Genomic DNA, 17805 nt, shown 5'->3' with positions numbered 1-17805 from the left:
AGAGTTCTCTCCCTTTTTCTTTTTGGTCCCTCACTCTTTTATCTAATTAGTTACTCTTCCCACATGATGGGGGTTTAACTAATTTATAATCTATAGTTTAGTAAAACGATTTCAAACGTCTGTAACTGTACCGTAATAATCTGGACTCACAAACAGCTTTCGCCTATATGTTCGTAGTTTCGAGATATGTTCGAAAACGTTATTTGTGACCTCGAAAGGTCAACGAGTAAATAATAATTTTCCAAACTTCACTCTTCGTACCTAGTTTAATTGAAATCTAAATTCAAATAAATTAATATAATTTCTCGTAAAATAATGTAAAGTCTCAATAATATAATTTCGTAGATTATAACACTGAAATCCAAGAACGGGATTTCATAGGTCACACGCCGCTGCACAAGCCGTCGCGGGTGGCGGTTTGCCGTCCCGACTCGTTGGAAAATTCAACTATTTCCAAAAATTACCAAATTTTACAGGCAAGTAGATCTCAGTGAGTGAAGCAAGTTTTATACATGTGGACAAGTCCAATTTGGCCGGGAAAAGCTCCAATTTCACTCAAACCCGTCGAAAACCCTAAGATGGGTGTTCTTCGATTCGACTTCCTCCATCTTCCAACGCCCCTAGAACTGATTAGGTCTTATTCTGGGTCCAAGGGGAGTTGATTAAGGGTGGTGGTGGGTGGTGAGACTCACCGGAGTGTCGAATCGCTGTTGAAAACCTCCGAGTTCTCCGGTACGGTTCTACTTGAAATTGGCCTTAAAAACCCTTGAATTTGAGAAAATATGGTAGATGAGAGGTTGTGGAATAAGTTGCAGGTGGTGGAAGGGTGAGAATGGCCTAAAAATGGTGGAGATTGGCCCGAAATTTGTCCGGGTTGAAGTCGGGTTTGTAGGTGCACGGGGTTGACGAAATGGAACGGGGAAAAAAAATCCCCCTTTCCTCTTTTTCCCTTTTTGTTCTTTCTTCCCCCTTTCTGATTGGCTGCTGCCTAACCTCTCTAAAATCTGATTGGTCCCCTTCCTCTTCTAACTGATTGGTCCCTTAACCTAAATATCTGATTAGGAGTATTTTTGCTCACCACTATTTAGTGTGGTGTATGTTCACCACCTTATTTATCACCATTGGTTTGTCTCCTCACCTTTTTGGGTATTCTTCACTATGGGTTTTACATTCTTTTTTTATCAGTTCAAATTTTGATTATTTTTTCAATTTTATTGTATTAGATAATTCTATTTAATTTAAATTTGTGTTTTCCTTATTAGTTATAATCCACAAAATCATCCAAGTCATTTAATGTTTAACAATCTCCACATCATTCTTGATTTAGACCGTTGAATGTTATAGGATCCAAAGGCTACAAAGGAGTGTAAAACTGTTTGTCAAAATCTTTATCCTTTGATCCTATCCTATATATATATGGGGAAGCATTATTGACACGTCAAAAATCTCATTCTACATTCTACACTCCCCACAAGTGTATTTTTCTTTCCTAATATAAAAAGTTTGGAATGTAGAATGAGATTTTTGGAGTGCTAATAATAATTCCTTATATATATTTATGTGTGTGTGTGTAAATATAAATATATGATCCCAAAACTTTGACAGGCGAAAGAAAGACTTGTGGCGGACCAACATATGTGTAAGTGCTCTATCTTCAACTTCCCCCTCTTATTTTTCCATCCACTTGTCATCTCCCTCCATCTCTCTCCAACCACACAACCACTGGAATACACCCCACAACCATTATAGCAGTGGATCCACCACCACTGCAACTTCAATTCCAAGTGTTGAGTGTCAATTAGCAGATGCGGCACTGAACGAATTTCAAATCTGTTCTTCGCCAACGACAACCCATTCCACCAACTCAGTCTTCGAAGGCCATCTTGGCACAAAATAATCCAGAACCATGATTGAGCTGGTGAACATGCAAGGGAGTCAGCAGACTGGGCAAAGAGAGTCACAGATACGAAATGGGAGGTAGAAGATACCGGGGGGTAGTTTGGGTATAAAAGTTGGATTCCTGGAAGAGGGAGTCCAAATACCACCTCCATCTAGGAGATCCGACTTCGGCAGATTTAGGGATCCAACTCCTAATTTTAAGTGGACCCCATCTTGTTTTTTATTCTAGAAATGTAGGCTTGAATGCCTAGAAAAGAATACAAGTCCGTTTCTTGCCATTCCGTTCCGGTTTCGTAAACACGCCCTTAGTTATAAGTTTGCATTATTACATTCCTTCCTCCTGATATCTTCCTGCCTGGTCGTCCTCTTCTTTTCCAATTAAAAATCTTCTGCGACTCCTCCTCACCAAGCAGCCACTTTGCTTCAAATCTTTCAAATTGAAATTCCTCTCCTTCAACCTTTGCATGTTGAATTTCACATCAATATCATCTCCCTATAACCTAGGAGCCTTGTTCGGATTCAAGCTTTTCGACGGTAATTGGACGATTCCTCCGACTCCCGCCGTCAAGGTTAGTCTGAAACAATTCCTACCTTATTGATTTATTGCATGTCAAAATCTGCTTCAAATTTGTGGTTTAATATAATTGGGCTTTAGAAAAATTTTCATGATTTTGTCTAATCCAATTTAACAATTAGAAATTTCGCCTGGGGATTGCAATTTCATCTGCTCCAAACAAATAGATTCTTTTTAATCTGAATTTAGGAAATTATATGTGAATTTGTTTTACATCTGATTTTGTTGGATTTAGGGGTTGTGTTTTAGGCCTCGTTTGGTACGTCGTATATAGCATCGGATAGGATTATTAATACGGAGCCAGGTGTTTGGCGCGCTCTCGTATTAAATTGGACCGGACTAATTTAATCCGATGCTCTTATTTTATACGGTTTACGCCCTCTTAATAAACCCGTCCAAAAGGAGTGTATAATTTAGTCGGGTCCTTTCTCTCTCGCGCGAACTGGGCTTTCTCTCTCACTTCCATCGCCGTCTCATTCTCTCACCGACTACATTCTCCCCGTCTCCTTTGGCTGGCTATGTTCTTGCCATCTCCCCTGCCCAACTCTGTTCTCCTGGTCTCCTCTCATCGACTCCGTCCTCCTCTGCCGACGTTGATCTCCCCAGCTCTGTTCTCCCCGTTGCCATTTTTTTGGTTTAATTCAGACGCCCACAGAGAGACCAATCGCACCACCACTGCACAAATTCTGAAAGATTTCATTTGGGTTTTAGAACCTTGACTTGGATTCGATGACAAGATTCGAAAATTCGGAAAGATTTCATCTGGGTTTTACGATTTTGCATGTTTCCCCTTTTTTTGTTTTCTGATTGTGATTTAATTTCATTAGTTCGGGGTATTTTTTGGATTAGTTTCAGATGTACAGAGGGGGAAGATCTGCTTGACGATGCATTTCAATGCCTCTTTAGGCCAAGAATTGTAAGGAGATAGAGACTGATGCTGTTAGGGGACAGTGCGGCGGAGAGATCTGGGGAAGACTGAAGCTTTTTTTTTTTTTTAATTGTATTTTAAGTAACTTGATTTAAATAAAAGAAGATTTTGTTTTTTGTTTTACTTTGATCCATTAGGTGGTTGTGAATTTTATTAAGTGTAAAAAAAAAATAAAAAATTCCCCTTGTTTTTATTAATCATCTATTTTTATCTTTAAAAAGTAATAATACTTTGAATTCTTCTTATTCGGTATAGTACCAAACGCAGTATAAATAATACGGTCGTTAGTCCGATACTACACCAAACGTCCGATTAATTTAGTCAGTACTATCCGGTGGCTATTTATCCTATCCGACTGAAATAGTCAGTACAGTCCGAGCTGCCAAACGAGGCCTTAGTGTTTCCTGGCCTGAGTTGTATATAAAGAAAAAAGAGTGATTTTTCTTTTTTGTATCGCAAAGAGTTCATCATGATCATAGACACGAGTTTGATATTATCAAGTAAGATGCCGAGTCCTCTTACATTCATGTAATTACATTTGTGAGCTGCTTTTCTGGGGTTTTGTTGATTTTGTTTGCTTATCTGGTACATACAAGAAGAGTGACACCGCCATGAACATTATAAATTTATACATGAAAAATGTAACACTTGGGCCAATCTAACCTTTTTTTTAGCACATCACATGAACAAAATAATAAAACATATGACAATGGGGTTTTCTCAAGTCAATTTTTGTTGGCATGTTGTTGTTTGTTGATTGATAAATGTGATTGCTTTTGACATTTTATGACAAAGAAGAAGAAGAGTATGTATGCTATAACATTATGAGTTTGAGAACTAAGACATGTAAATTGTATGGAGGTAAGCAACGGTTATGTGAGATATGTGAATTGTAAGGAGGTAAACAACAATTATGTGACTGTTTTTTTGCTAAAAGAATTATGTGACTTTTTGATATATTGTTCATTACGAAACAAGAAAATTAGAAAGAAAGTGTAATATATGATGTCTAACTATTCAACTTTGTTCCAAGCAATATTGTTTGGTGAAATAGTTGTGAATTGGAGAAAATTAAAAATATTTAAAATTCTTTTTGAGGTGGTTCTCATTCTCCGTGAAATACCAAATCTCAAGATCAATGGTGCCACAAAGTGGCATGTGAAGTAGTGCATTAATTATTCAAAAGAGCCCAACAAAACTCCAAGCAGCCCAATTCTGAAAACCCAAAACCCTGCCGACTTAAATCCTTTTTTTTTTTTGGGCGACTTGGATCTCTCACTCTGGGGCGCCGCCGCCATGGCCGACGCTCTCGCACCGGAACCCGAACTCTACTCACCACAACTGCACCAAAACACTCCAAACAGTCCAAGCAAACCGAACAGCCGCAAAAGAAAGTCCACCGACGACGGCAAAGCTCACCCCACAGTGCCTCCCCACGTTCAAAAACTCCTCAAACGAATTGTTTTGTCCCTGAGCAAGCCCTCCTATCTACTCGGTGTTGGCTCCACGAGACCCCGAGCCGAGCACCGCGCCCGGCTCACCAAGCTCATGCGGAAGCTCGTCAAGCAGCGCAACTGGGTCGAAGCCAGCGGAGTCTTGAGCGTGTTGTTGGAAGGCAGCCAGAAAGAAAGGTCGCCGGCGAACAACCGGTTCAAGTATTGGGTAATGAGATTAAAGTTTGAAACTTTCTGGGCTTTAATTGGTGTTTGAAATTGAATAGTAGTAAATTAGAAGAAACACTCAGATAATTATAAGTTTTATCGAAAAATACTTTGAAAACGCAATTAGAAAAAAGAAGAAGAAGAAATCCGTCATTTATCCACTTGTCATGTTTTTATCGTGGGCGAAATAGCCCTTTGAATAATTTGATTGTTTTGAGAATAACCAGTGATAATTTTATTGTTGGTTTTTGGTAATGTGTTTTAGGTTTTGATGGAAATGCTTGAGCATTTGGATTCCAATGCTTATAAGGTTATGGAAGCTTATGCTGTTTGGGAGGGCAGGAATGCGATGGCAGGTTACTCGCCGGAGGTTGTATTATATTCGCTATGATTTTACCTGGCTTATGCATTTAATTTCAGTATATGTTATACTGATTACTCATACTTTCTTTTTGTTGAGCAGTACCGGTATGCGCTTCAACTGGAGCGTATTACTTTGTTGATTACTGAGGGAAATTACAATGAGCATGCGCATCACTCTACCGTGATGTATGTATGATTCTTATATTTTCACTGCTTGGCAGCTTTCTGCATATGGTAGCAATTTCTGTACTATTATCCTATTCAATGCTGTTTTTGCTAGTTCATCATTCACAACATTGAATCAGGAAACCCATGTGTTATATATTTGAGTAATGCTGACATTTGCCTTGCATTTTTATGACTTCTCAAGAAATTTTTGGCCCTTCTTTATCTTTACTCAATAGAGGCAATGAATAGAACAAGCAGTTTTTGATCAGGGTATCATCCATCCCTTTGACTTATGATTCTCTTATTTCCTTTTGACAACGTGTTGTGTGTGCCCAAATTTTTTAAAGTTACATGTTGACTTTGCTACTTTTAGAAAGAATTTTCTGATATCTAAATTTTCTCTCTTTTTTGAATTGTATTTGAACTTGTTATGTAAGTAGGGAAATGTATACTTTTTTTTGTGTCCCCGCTATGTCATGCTCTATTTCTAGAATTCTATTTTCCTATGTCTGTGTTGTGTCTCTTTGCATCTCACATCTGTAATTCATTTTCATGTAGTTTTTATATCCTTGATATTTGTTATAGGTGGACTTTCTCTGCCACTTTTATTTGGTACAGACTTTAACAAATGAAAGACAAAATTGGCTTGTTGGATAGCAGAAATGAGTCTTCAATTTTCTGTATTAGTTTTGAATTACCTTTTCCTTTTTTTTTTAATCTGATTTAGGCTGCAAATATGGCGGCTTTTAAGAGATACCATATGCAATACATCACCTAATCAATCATGTTTGTTTTTTTCCAGTCTCACGCAATTAAAGGAGTTTGGAAATGAACCACTGTTAATTATGATTGTAGGATTGGCATACCAGCAACTCTGGTATTCCAATCTTCCAAATGAAATGAAATGGAGGGAGTCTGACCAGTTTTACACTGCTAGGGAATCAAATGAACTACTTCCACACTCGGAGGGGCATTATGCTGGTAATACTCACGAGGCTGGTACTGACATTCAATGTGGTTCAGAGACCTCTGTAATGAATGATAAAGTATCATATATTGGTGCCGACGGTGGCATACATAGAGATATATCTATGGGGGTCGACGACATGGAGATAGAAAATTCTCAACCAAACTTTGGGGCCCAAAGTTTTTATGCGGACCCTGATGAAGATACAGAAAATGAAAATGATGGCGAAATGCAGTATGTTCCCATTTTTTATGCCCTTGGTGAGTAACTAGTTTCTTGCATTCTCTCAATTGATGTTATGTGTTAGGCTTTCAATCATTGAATTTCTTTCTTTGTATAAGGAAATATAAACATTGTCCCTTTTCTCATCCATATTCATGATGATGAAGAGTTTCTGTAAATGCAGTTGCTATAAAGGGGGAAGGTATAAGTAAAATCTAGTTCCAGCTGATTTAAATTGGCACAGTTCAAAATAGTACATGCATTGTTTAGTCTGTTAGTCTTGACTACAATTACCAGATACTGGTTGTAACCAGAATGCGTCGATTACTCAACATATTGTGTGTGCGCGTTTGTAGTACACATCTGTTACTTTTACTAACAATTAACAAATCACTGTTTCCATTCACTCTGTATTTTCTTAGGTGTTTAATAACTTCCTAAGTATATTTTTGTTCTATTCGTTATTGTGATATATACCTGATTTATCATTCATTATTTCAGAGGGCTTGGAATCTCTGTTACTTCCCATACGATTGCCAGAATCTACAGATAGGGAAGATTTCATGAATTCACAGACGACAATTTTTAATGACAGTTTTAGGAATGCAGTGAAATATTTAAGGCGTGCTCTTCACTCCATGCCCCCAGTATTGCAGGCCTTGCTTCCTTTGGTACAGGTAAAAATTTGTTCTAGTGAAGTAAGAACATTTATCTTAATATGATTTTTATAAAATTGTAGTAGCTAATGTTATGGCAACCCTATTATAATTTTTTATTACTTTTCTTAAGTACCAAGTGATATAGTTGTAGCTTATGGTACCCTGCCAAAACTCTAGTACTCTCTTCTCAGGCTTTTTCTTTTCGTGGCAGCTGTTGCTGATTGGAGGTCAAGTAAAAGAAGCCCTAAATGAGATTGACAACTGCTGTAGTCCAAATACTGCACTGCCACTTCGGTACTGATTTCTTTGGCAAATTTCGTTTTATCTCTGATTGTGAATGTGAATTGAATATATAAGTTAGAAAGCGCACCAGATGAATGGAAATTAATAGGAAATTCTGCTAGATTGATTCTACAAAACATGGGATAAAAGGTGAAATGATATTTTACTGTATAGGATTTGACTGTAATGATTGCTGCAGTGGCGGTTGGTCATAGTAGTGAAGTTGGAGGTGGTGATACTAGTAATACGTTGATAAATGAGTAATTGGTGCCAACTTGTCACTGGGATGATGAAGTTGAATGAAATAACAATGACAGCACCGGAAGAGAATGATTGCAAGAAATTGAAAATAAAATCAAGGGAGCTTTACAAAAATCAAGGGCAGAAATGTCTCCTTGTCTAGGGATAAGGCACACTTTATTTGGAAAACAGCATTTACAATCTCAAAATAATGTTTTCTTCAAAGAAGAAAAACAGATTAAGCATACTTATTCGACTCCAGACTGGTTTCCTGGTCTTTGTCGATTAGTTGGGTAATGGTTTTCTAAGTTAAGACACTGGCGGCAAGCTGGTTCAGAGTTAGTCTGGTCAGACAAGTTGGGTAGGTCTGGTTTTCTGAACAGCGCTAAAAGGTCAACATTAGCTTCACTACAGCAGCTTTGGTAGAAAGTAGATCCTAGGAATTCCTTCTTCAAAAGTCTGACAATTACTAACAGTTGTGTTGTTTAAGTGATGGCTATTCTGGTGATGCGTTTTTTTTTTTTTTTCCCTGCTATGAGACACTGTATTAACATGTTATCATTTAGGTAATCTCGTTCTTGAGCATTATAACTTAGCTTGAATTTTGGATAGATTAGTTGAAACAAAATATGCTGTCTGCGGACAGCAGTTGTAAAACAAATGACCATGTATTAGAGTCTGAACTTTCAGGACTTTTGAATTTTTTTTTTTTGTGTACAATTTTTACCATAATCTTGCTACAGAGAACGCGGTTAAAGACAGATGGAGAGGTTATTTTCATAATCTTTTCAATGAAGGACATGAAAGGAGTGCTTCTTTAGGAGAGTTGAGTAACTCAGAAGAGTGTAGAAACTACTCCTTTTATCGTCGAATCCGGAAGGAAGAAGTGGTTGTAGCTTTGAAGAAGATGAAGCATAGAAAAGCAATAGGCCCAGACGATATACCAATCGAAGTGTGGAAAGTTTTGGGAGAGACAGGTATAACATGGCTCACTGACCTTTTCAATAGGATTTTGAAAACGAAGAAGATGCCAAATGAGTGGCGAACGAGCACTTTGGTGCCTATCTACAAGAATAAGGGCGACGTACAAAATTGCATGAACTATAGGGGTATTAAGCTAATGAGTCATACAATGAAGCTCTGGGAGAGAGTCATTGAGCATAGATTGAGGCAAGAGACACGGGTTTCGGACAACCAATTCGGGTTCATGCCAGGGCGCTCAACCATGGAGGCAATCTATCTCTTACGAAGATTGATGGAAAGATATAGAGATGGGAAAAAGGATTTACACATGGTCTTTATAGATTTGGAAAAAGCGTATGATAGGGTCCCAAGAGACATTCTTTGGAGGATTTTAGAGAAGAAAGGAGTACGAGTAGCATATATCCAAGCTATAAAGGATATGTATGAAGGAGCAAAGACCGCCGTAAGAACTCATGAAGGACAAACCGAAAGCTTTCCCATAACTGTAGGATTACATCAAGGCTCATCCTTAAGTCCTTACCTTTTTGCGTTGGTAATGGATGAGTTAACAGGACATATTCAAGATGATATTCCTTGGTGTATGCTTTTCGCAGACGATATAGTGTTGATAGATGAAACTCAGGAAGGGGTAAATGCAAAGCTTAACCTTTGGAGAGAAGTGTTGGAATCTAAAGGTCTTCGCCTCAGCCGATCAAAGACAGAATATATGGAGTGCAAGTTCAGTGCAAATGGAGGCCAAAACGAGTTAGGGGTGAGGATCGGAGATCAAGAAATACCAAAGAGCGACCGTTTTCGTTACCTAGGATCTATCTTGCAAAAGAACGGAGAATTAGATGGAGATCTCAACCATAGAATACAAGCTGGATGGATGAAGTGGAAGAGTGCATCCGGCGTGTTGTGTGACCGCCGTATGCCACTGAAGCTCAAGGGAAAATTTTATAGGACGGCAATAAGGCCGGCAATGCTGTATGGCACAGAATGTTGGGCGGTGAAACATCAACACGTACACAAAATGGGTGTAGCGGAGATGAGGATGCTTCGTTGGATGTGTGGGCACACGAGAAAGGATAAGATTAGGAATGAGGATATCCGGGGTAAAGTAGGAGTAGCCGAAATTGAAGGAAAGATGAGAGAAAATCGGTTACGGTGGTTTGGACATGTGCAAAGAAGGCCTACTGACGCTCCGATTAGAAGATGCGACTATGGGACAGAGGTTCAGGGCCGAAGGGGTAGAGGAAGACCTAGGAAAACTTTGGAAGAGACTCTAAGAAAAGACTTAGAGTACTTGGATCTAACGAAGGACATGACACAGGATCGAGCACAATGGCGTTCTAAGATTCATATAGCCGATCCCACTCAGTGACTTGGATTTTCCAAGTCTCCAACCAAGAAGTTTTCCTCACTCGGGAAATTAAGGGAACACTACCCCAACCTACATGCTCCACTCAGAAAGCTTCAACATACAAGCTTCAACAAAAGAAAATTCAAAGAACTTAGCGAAGAAGGCTTTGGTGTATTTAACACAATACGTTGAAATGAAGGAAAGCTTATTTATTGATATCCCCGATAAGCTACAAATATGTACATATACATGAGTCAAAATAAACACACAAGAGGGAGCCTTCACAAAGGTTGCTTAGGAGAAGTCTCAGCAGTCGGTAGAGCCCCAGAAAGAGAAGGCACCGGAGGGGGATCATTTGGAGCCTCAGTACTGGACAGAACCCTAGAAGGAGGAGGCATCAGAGGTTGATCATTTGGAGCTTCATTACGCGGTACAGCCCCAGAAGACGAAGGCAATAAATGCCTTTGGAACAAACCCACAAATCTCTGATGATCAAGTAAAACCTGACCATCAGTTTCCTTCATCTGGTCAAGCTTCCTCTTCATGTTTGTAGCATAGTCATGTGCGAGCCGGTGCAACTGTTTATTCTCATGCTTGAGCCCTCTAATCTCATGTTTGAGACTCATCACTTCAGCCGCCAATGATTCAACTTGGCGGGTTCGAGCAAATAGGCGTTGTGCCATATTAGACACAGAACCTGCACACTGAACACTGAGAGCCAGCGAATCCTTAACAGCTAACTCATCAGACCGTTTGGAAAGTAGTCTGTTATCTTTGGGAGTGAGAAGGTTCCTGGCCACCACCGCAGCGGTCATATCATTCTTCATCACGGAATCCCCAACGGTAAGAGGACCAGTTGGGGAGACGAAGGATGGGCGCCATATGTTGTCTGGAGAAGGCGGGGCTGCCTCTTCAACAAGGTTCAAGTCAAAACGACGGTCGGAGGGGCCAGACATTTTCAAAGGTGTTGAAGAGAGAAGAGGTCGGACAAATCAAGATCTTAGAAGTGCAAGAATGAAGCTTCTACTAGTGGAGATTCAAGTGTGCTTTGGAACTTAATGCCAGCCCCTATAAAAATCTGCACTCGACGGAGCTTCAGAAATCAAAGAGGCGCCTGCTCAGAAATCGAAGAGGCGTTTGCTTTCTCAAAAGTTGGGCTGCTTAGAGATCACGAGGGTTGATCTCAGAAATCGAAGAGCCGTTTGCTTTCTCAAAAGTTGGGCTGCTCAAAGACCACGAAGGCCGATCTCAGAAATCGAAGAGGCGCTCGCTTTCTCAAAAGCTGGGCTCCCTAGAGACCACGAGGGCCGATCTCAGAAATCGAAGAGGCACCTACTTTTCCAGCCTTGTCAGCACCTGTCACACGCACACTCAGCTTTGCGGAAATTATGGGCATTCTGTCAAAGACTTCTGGGGAAGTAGAAAACACATGAATCTTACTGTTCAATCCCCCACTTCCCACACGCAACAATAGCTCATGGGTACCACAGATAACTTTGCCAAAGTTCTCTGCCAAAGTTGAGCACGTGAAGCTTGCAGCTCCCACTACATCGCTCTGACCAAGAAGGGTAAAAGAATAGCAAAGAAACAGCACTAACAAAGTTTAGACCCATAAATTTTGAAGGTCTAGCTACCATATTATTACCCACAAGGGTAAAGGAACAGTACCACTGTTGGATAATTGGAAAGTCCATGTATGTCAACCTCTGTGCTTCGTGGCAAGGTAGACTAGCAAACATGCCCAACCTTTACTCACATTCGAGAAAACACTCCCAATAAGATTGCTTGCTCCAAAATCGAAGAGGTACCGTCCTCCGAATCTAAAGAGCCAGACTCCCAACATGACTACTTTCTTAAAAATCGAAGAGAGGGTAAAGGAACAGTACCATTGCTGGATAATTGGAAAGTCCCTGTGTGTCAACCTCTGTGCTTCGTGGCAAGGTAGACTAGCAAACATGCCCAACCTTTACTCACATTCGAGAAAACACTCCCAACAAGATTGCTTGCTCCAAAATCGAAGAGGCACCGCCCTCCGAATATCGAGAGCCACTCTCCCAACATGATTACTTTCTCAAAAATCAAAGAGACACTGCTCCCCGAATCTCGAGAGCCAGACCCCCAGCATGATTGCTTTCTCAAAAATCGGTGAGGCACCGTTCTCCGAATCAATCGAAGAGGCGCTCGCTTTCTCAAAAGCTGGGCTGCTCAGAGACCACGAGGGCCGATCTCAGAAATCAAAGAGGCACCTACTTTTCTAGCCTTGTCAGCACCTGTCACACGCACACTCAGCTTTGCAGAAATTATGGGCATTCTGTCGAAGACTTCTGGTGAAGTAGAAAGCACATGAATCTTACTGTTCAATCACCCACTTCCCACACGCAACAATAACTCATGGGTACCACAGATCACTTTGCCAAAGTTCTCTGCCAAAGTTGAGCACGTGAAGCTTGCAGCTCCCACTACATCGCTCTGACCAAGAAAGGTAAAAGAATAGCAAAGAAACAGCACTAACAAAGTTTAGACACATAAATTTTGAAGGTCTAGCTACCATATTATTACCCACAAGGGTAAAGGAACAGTACCACTGCTGGATAATTGGAAAGTCCCTGTGTGTCAACCTCTGTGCTTCGTGGCAAGGTAGACTACCAAACATGCCCAACCTTTACTCACATTCGAGAAAACAGTCCCAACAAGATTGCTTGCTCCAAAATCGAAGAGGCACCGTCATTCGAATCTCGAGAGCCAGACTCCCAACATGACTACTTTCTCAAAATCGAAGAGAGGGTAAAGGAACAGTACCATTGCTGGATAATTGGAAAGTCCCTATGTGTCAACCTTTGTGCTTCGTGGCAAGGTAGACTAGCAAACATGTCCAACCTTTACTCACATTCGAGACAACACTCCCAACAAGATTGCTTGCTCCAAAATCGAAGAGGCACCGCCCTCCGAATCTCGAGAGCCAGACTCCCAACATGATTACTTCCTCAAAAATCGAAGAGACACTGCTCTCCGAATCTCGAGAGTCAGACCCCCAACATGATTGCTTTCTCAAAAATCGAAGAGGCATCGTTCTCCGAATCTCGAGAGCCAGATACCACAGACCACTTTTTCAAAGTGCTCTGACAGAGTTAAAACATGTGAAACTGGCAGCTCCCACTACCGTGCTATGACCAAGCAGGGTAAAGGAATAGCATTACTACTTGTTGTTAGGGAGACTCCTATATATGTCGACCTCCATCCCCAACGGACAGGCAGACCTGCAAAAATGCTCAACCCTTCATCATATCTGAGAGGGCACTCCCAACAAAGCCTTTCGAAATATTCAGCTTTCTTTCCCCCCGATAATACCTCTGCAAACAAGCTATACTAGAGCAAGAATATCTCATATCATCAGGGTTAAAAGCAAGAGTATCCCATATCATGCTTTTTCCCTGTTTTTTCTTTTGGCCTTGTTTTTACCTGCAAGACAAGGAGAAAGAGAGCAATCAGTCAGCACTTGGAATCAAGCTTCCAGCCAGGAACTGACTGCCTGGAACCCCTTACCTGATTACTTACCTGGCATTGCTCTCGAGTACTCATCTTCAACATCTTATGTTTCCAGGGAAGATTCCGCATCTGCTTGAGGAACAGATAGGGCAAGTGCGAAGGATACAAGGAAGCATGTGGAGACAAGCGTAACAGCACACGTGCCGATACATCCATTACTATGTCAAAAGCAAAAGTATCCCATATCAGCAGGGTGGAACGTACTCTAGATTTGATGGACTTGTTTTGACCCTCAAATTCTTCAGTCGGCCTTATACTCTGGAGGAAACCAGAAAACCCTCCAGCTCAGTTCAAGAATAAGCATGTGGAAAGTTACTTCTTCAAAAGCAAAAGTATCTCATATCATCTCTTCTCATTTTTCTTCTCTTTATCCTTCATGCTGCTGCAAGATGGGGAGAAGGTGAACAATCAGTCGGAGCTCTGATTGCTTACCTTGTCTGTCACCTCTTTCAGCAGACCCCCTAGCTCGACGACTTGGGGGACTCCTACTACATGGTTTGTATCGCGCTTGACCAAGCCTGAAACTACAAGTAAGCTTCAAGTGAAATTGATACATTACCTTGTGCATCTCCACCAGTTAAAGATACCACCCCTGGATGGAGGAAGAGTACTTCCAGAGAAGATGCCACATCTACCTATGAGACAGATAAGGCAAGTCAAGACGACACCACACTCCGATACTTAGAAGTTTCGTGATTACGAGATCACTCCCACAATATTTCCTAATGTCATTTGTACTAAATCATTCACTCGTACTCACTAAAGGAGAGCTTGAACCTATGTACTTGTGTAAACCCTTCACAATTAATGAGAACTCTTCTATTCCGTGGACGTAGCCAATCTGGGTGAACCACGTACATCTTGTGTTTGCTTTCCTATCTCTATCCATTTATATACTTATCCACACTAATGACCGGAGCAATCTAGCGAAGATCACAAAAAGCGACCGTTTTCGTTACCTATGATCTATCTTGCAAGAGAACGGAGAATTAGATGGAGATCTCAACCATAGAATACGAGCTGGATGGAAAGAGTGCATCCGGCGTGTTGTGTGACCGTCGTAGGCCACTGAAGCTCAAGGGAAAATTTTATAGGACGGCAATAAGGCCAGCGATGTTGTATGGCAGAGAATGTTGGGTGGTGAAGCATCAACACGTACACAAAATGGGTGTAGCGGAGATGAGGATGCTTCGTGGGATGTGTGGGCACACGAGAAAGGATAAGATTGGGAATGAGGATATCCGAGGTACAGTAGGAGTAGCCGAAATTGTAGGAAAGATGAGAGAAAATCGGCTCTGGTGATTTGGACATGTGCAAAGAAGGCCGACTGACGCTCCGGTTCGAAGATGTGACTACGGGACAGAGGTTCAGGGCCGAAGGGGTAGAGGAAGACCTAGGAAAACTTTGGAAGAGACTCTAAGAAAAGACTTAGAGTACTTGGATCTAACGGAGGACATGACACAAAACCGAGCGCAATGGCGTTCTAGGATTCATATAGCCGACCCCACTTAGTGGGAAAAGGCTTTGTTGTTGTTGTTGTTGTTGTACAATTTTTACCATTCAACATTTTGATAGTTCTGCATGTGAAAATTCCTATATTGGACCATCATTGGTGAAGTTGGATCTCTTTTTGTCAATAACTAATGACTTAAGGTAGTGTATGGTTGTTGAACTGAACTTTGAATGGATGGAATCACAATTACAAGAAAGACATCGGTATCTACCATCCTTTTGATGGAGTGACATTGTATAGGAATGCTCATTTGTGGTTTTGGTTTTGGTCAACCAAACCTGGAGTATTCTTGTGGAATATGGATGCACATTCTATTCCAAGGTTCATTCCAATAATTCAAATACTACCTCATTTATAAATATTTGCTGAACTTTTTGTTGCTTTAGTTCTGTTTGTGAGATATGGATTTATTTTCTCATGCTAGTTATTGTTCTATGGTCTTGTCACCAATCACACGACAATAAAGATTTAATGTGTTCACGTTGGGCAGATTAAGGGCTACTCTTTTGGAGCAATTTGATCGTTACAACAGCGCCCTTCTTTCTACTTGTTTTGAGGATGTTTTAAAGAACGATCCAACCTGTTACGATTCATTGGCAAAACTTGTTCAACTGCATCAAAATGGTACGTGATTGTTCTCAGCTTGTTCATATATGCTGATTATTCTTGCAAACAGACAGAACACTAACATTACGTGCTGATCATGTAATTACTATATATATTCCACATTCATGTAATTAGAAAAGATATATCATATGAGGAGCGAGCTAATAAATTCATGGGTTCTCTCTAGCCCAGTTAACGGAGCATATCAAGAATTCTTCCTTTCTCTTAAGTCAGACAATTCTCTTAAAGAAATAAACCTAAAGAATAAAATCTCTCAAGATGCAAAACCCCTTATCGGGCATTTAGAAAATTTTGAAGTTACTTTGAGGATTGACATGACTACATCTCCTTAGCTAGAACTTTTTCTTTTTACTAGTAAAAGGTTTTTGTAGAACAGATAATTTATTTGTTGCTGTTCCAATTGTTGGGAAAAGGCTTTGTTGTTGTTGTTGTTGTTGTTGTTCCAATTGTTAAAATCCCTTTGAACCTGTCTAATCCCACTAGTCGTTTTGAACTTCACATGGTTTGGAATTGAAACCAAGTTTCTTGTAAGTATATGACCAGAATTCCCTAGGTGCCAACTTCTCCATTATACAGATAATTTCTATTTTTTTAATTTTCTCAAATCCCTGATCATTTTGCTGCGGAACTTAATAGTCTTCCTCATTTTCTAAGTTTTCAAGGTTTTAAATGTCTCATCGACTTACAAAATCGGTATTTGTGACTAACAATAAACTTGGTCCTATTTCCAAAAATCCTGGAAATCCTTTGTCTCTCTCTGTCTTTGGTCTTTTTGGGCTATATATTTTTAGGAATTAATACACCTCTTCTTGTTTATGTAGTTTATCTCATTCTTTTGAAAGGACACTGTACTTCATTGTATTGATTAACTTTATTTTGACACTCGTGAACAAAATATTTTATATGAATTTTTTATAATTTAGGAGAAACTATTGTTTCAAATCTTAATATTTTCAAAACTTGGATAGTTGTAGAAGCAGCTAAAATTTGGAAGTCCTTGATAACAAGAATTTGAACTGAAATTTTGATTTTTATAAATTATTAACGGTTTCTTATTTCTTTCTTCTGATATTTTGCAGATGAATATAGTCCCGAGAGTCTACTGGAAATGATAGCTTTGCATTTAGATGCAACCTATGCAGACTACAACACCTGGAGAGAATTTGCTTTATGTTTCCTGAAGCTTTCTCAGTATGACGAGGACCGAATGTCCGTGTGTCTGAATGGAAATGAGGGTGAACATAAAGAGCGCTACTCCGTTTGTTTCAATAGGACCCCCAAAATGTTTATAGAGGGAAAATCTGGAGAGAGTTGGAGATTTCGCTGCAGATGGTGGCGTACACGTCATTTCAGCCACCAGATGCTAACCTCGGAGATAGCAACGGGTGAGTTGCAGCTCTTAACTTACAAAGCAGCATGCGCGGTGCATATGTACGGGTCAGAGTTTTCGTACTTTGTGGATGCTTATGCCTGTTTAGAGAAAGAAAATGAGTGGGATTTGCTCATGTTTTTGCAGACCAACATTCAAAATTCAGTTAGAATACAATCAAACTTTGAACAGAGAAGTAGATGAGTTTATGGAGACAAAGCCTGATCATATTTTGCAACTCTTTTGTTTCCTTGCGTCTCAAGCAATCAAAATCAAGATCTATCATCTGTAGGACTAAGATGATCATTCTTTCATTTATTTATTTATATTAGTGAAATCGAAAAGTGCATTGAATCTCCTAGTTGTGCCTGAAAAGGTCATGAAGCTCAATTTTTACGCTAGTGACATGTTTACTTGGAATGGGAGAAGTCATAAATCAGGGGAGGGAGAGACGGTTACTG

At 40.1% G+C, this 17805-nt stretch overlaps 1 protein-coding gene and 1 long non-coding RNA gene across 3 annotated transcripts; both read left to right on the top strand.

Annotated features, from left to right (window-relative positions):
• The first annotated feature begins 2328 nt into the window (after positions 1-2328).
• LOC139188899 (uncharacterized) lies at positions 2329-3524 on the top strand. The gene is made up of 2 exons (XR_011572293.1): positions 2329-2468; positions 3323-3524. It is a non-coding gene; the product is annotated as an uncharacterized lncRNA (long non-coding RNA).
• A 1017-nt stretch (positions 3525-4541) lies between these two features.
• On the top strand, positions 4542-17698 carry LOC103427335 (uncharacterized). 2 transcript variants are annotated; one of them, XM_029109549.2, is made up of 8 exons: positions 4542-5063; positions 5328-5432; positions 5526-5611; positions 6396-6820; positions 7284-7459; positions 7653-7735; positions 15839-15972; positions 17055-17698. In XM_029109549.2, the coding sequence occupies exons 1-8, from the start codon at positions 4698-4700 to the stop codon at positions 17546-17548; spliced, it is 1869 nt and encodes a 622-aa protein (XP_028965382.1). In that variant the 5' UTR covers positions 4542-4697; the 3' UTR covers positions 17549-17698. The 2 variants fall into 2 exon arrangements, with proteins under 2 accessions (XP_028965382.1, XP_028965383.1); XM_029109550.2 differs by having other exon boundaries at positions 4578-5063; positions 6531-6820.
• The last annotated feature ends 107 nt before the right edge of the window (positions 17699-17805 follow it).

Source organism: Malus domestica, chromosome 10 (genome assembly GCF_042453785.1).
Source record: "Malus domestica chromosome 10, GDT2T_hap1".
Classification (NCBI taxonomy): Eukaryota; Viridiplantae; Streptophyta; class Magnoliopsida; order Rosales; family Rosaceae; genus Malus; species Malus domestica.
Note: the sequence above shows the minus strand (reverse complement) of the source record. Positions and strands in the feature narration are given on the sequence as shown.

What these genes read in the sequence shown, in the direction of transcription:
- LOC103427335 (XM_029109549.2), top strand. Translation starts at nt 4,698, where the DNA reads ATGGCCGACGCTCTCGCACCGGAACCCGAACTCTACTCACCACAACTG. An exon ending in ACAACCGGTTCAAGTATTGG is followed by an intron (nt 5,064 to 5,327) that starts GTAATGAGATTA and finishes AATGTGTTTTAG; the next exon opens with GTTTTGATGGAAATGCTTGA. An exon ending in TGGCAGGTTACTCGCCGGAG is followed by an intron (nt 5,433 to 5,525) that starts GTTGTATTATAT and finishes TTTGTTGAGCAG; the next exon opens with TACCGGTATGCGCTTCAACT.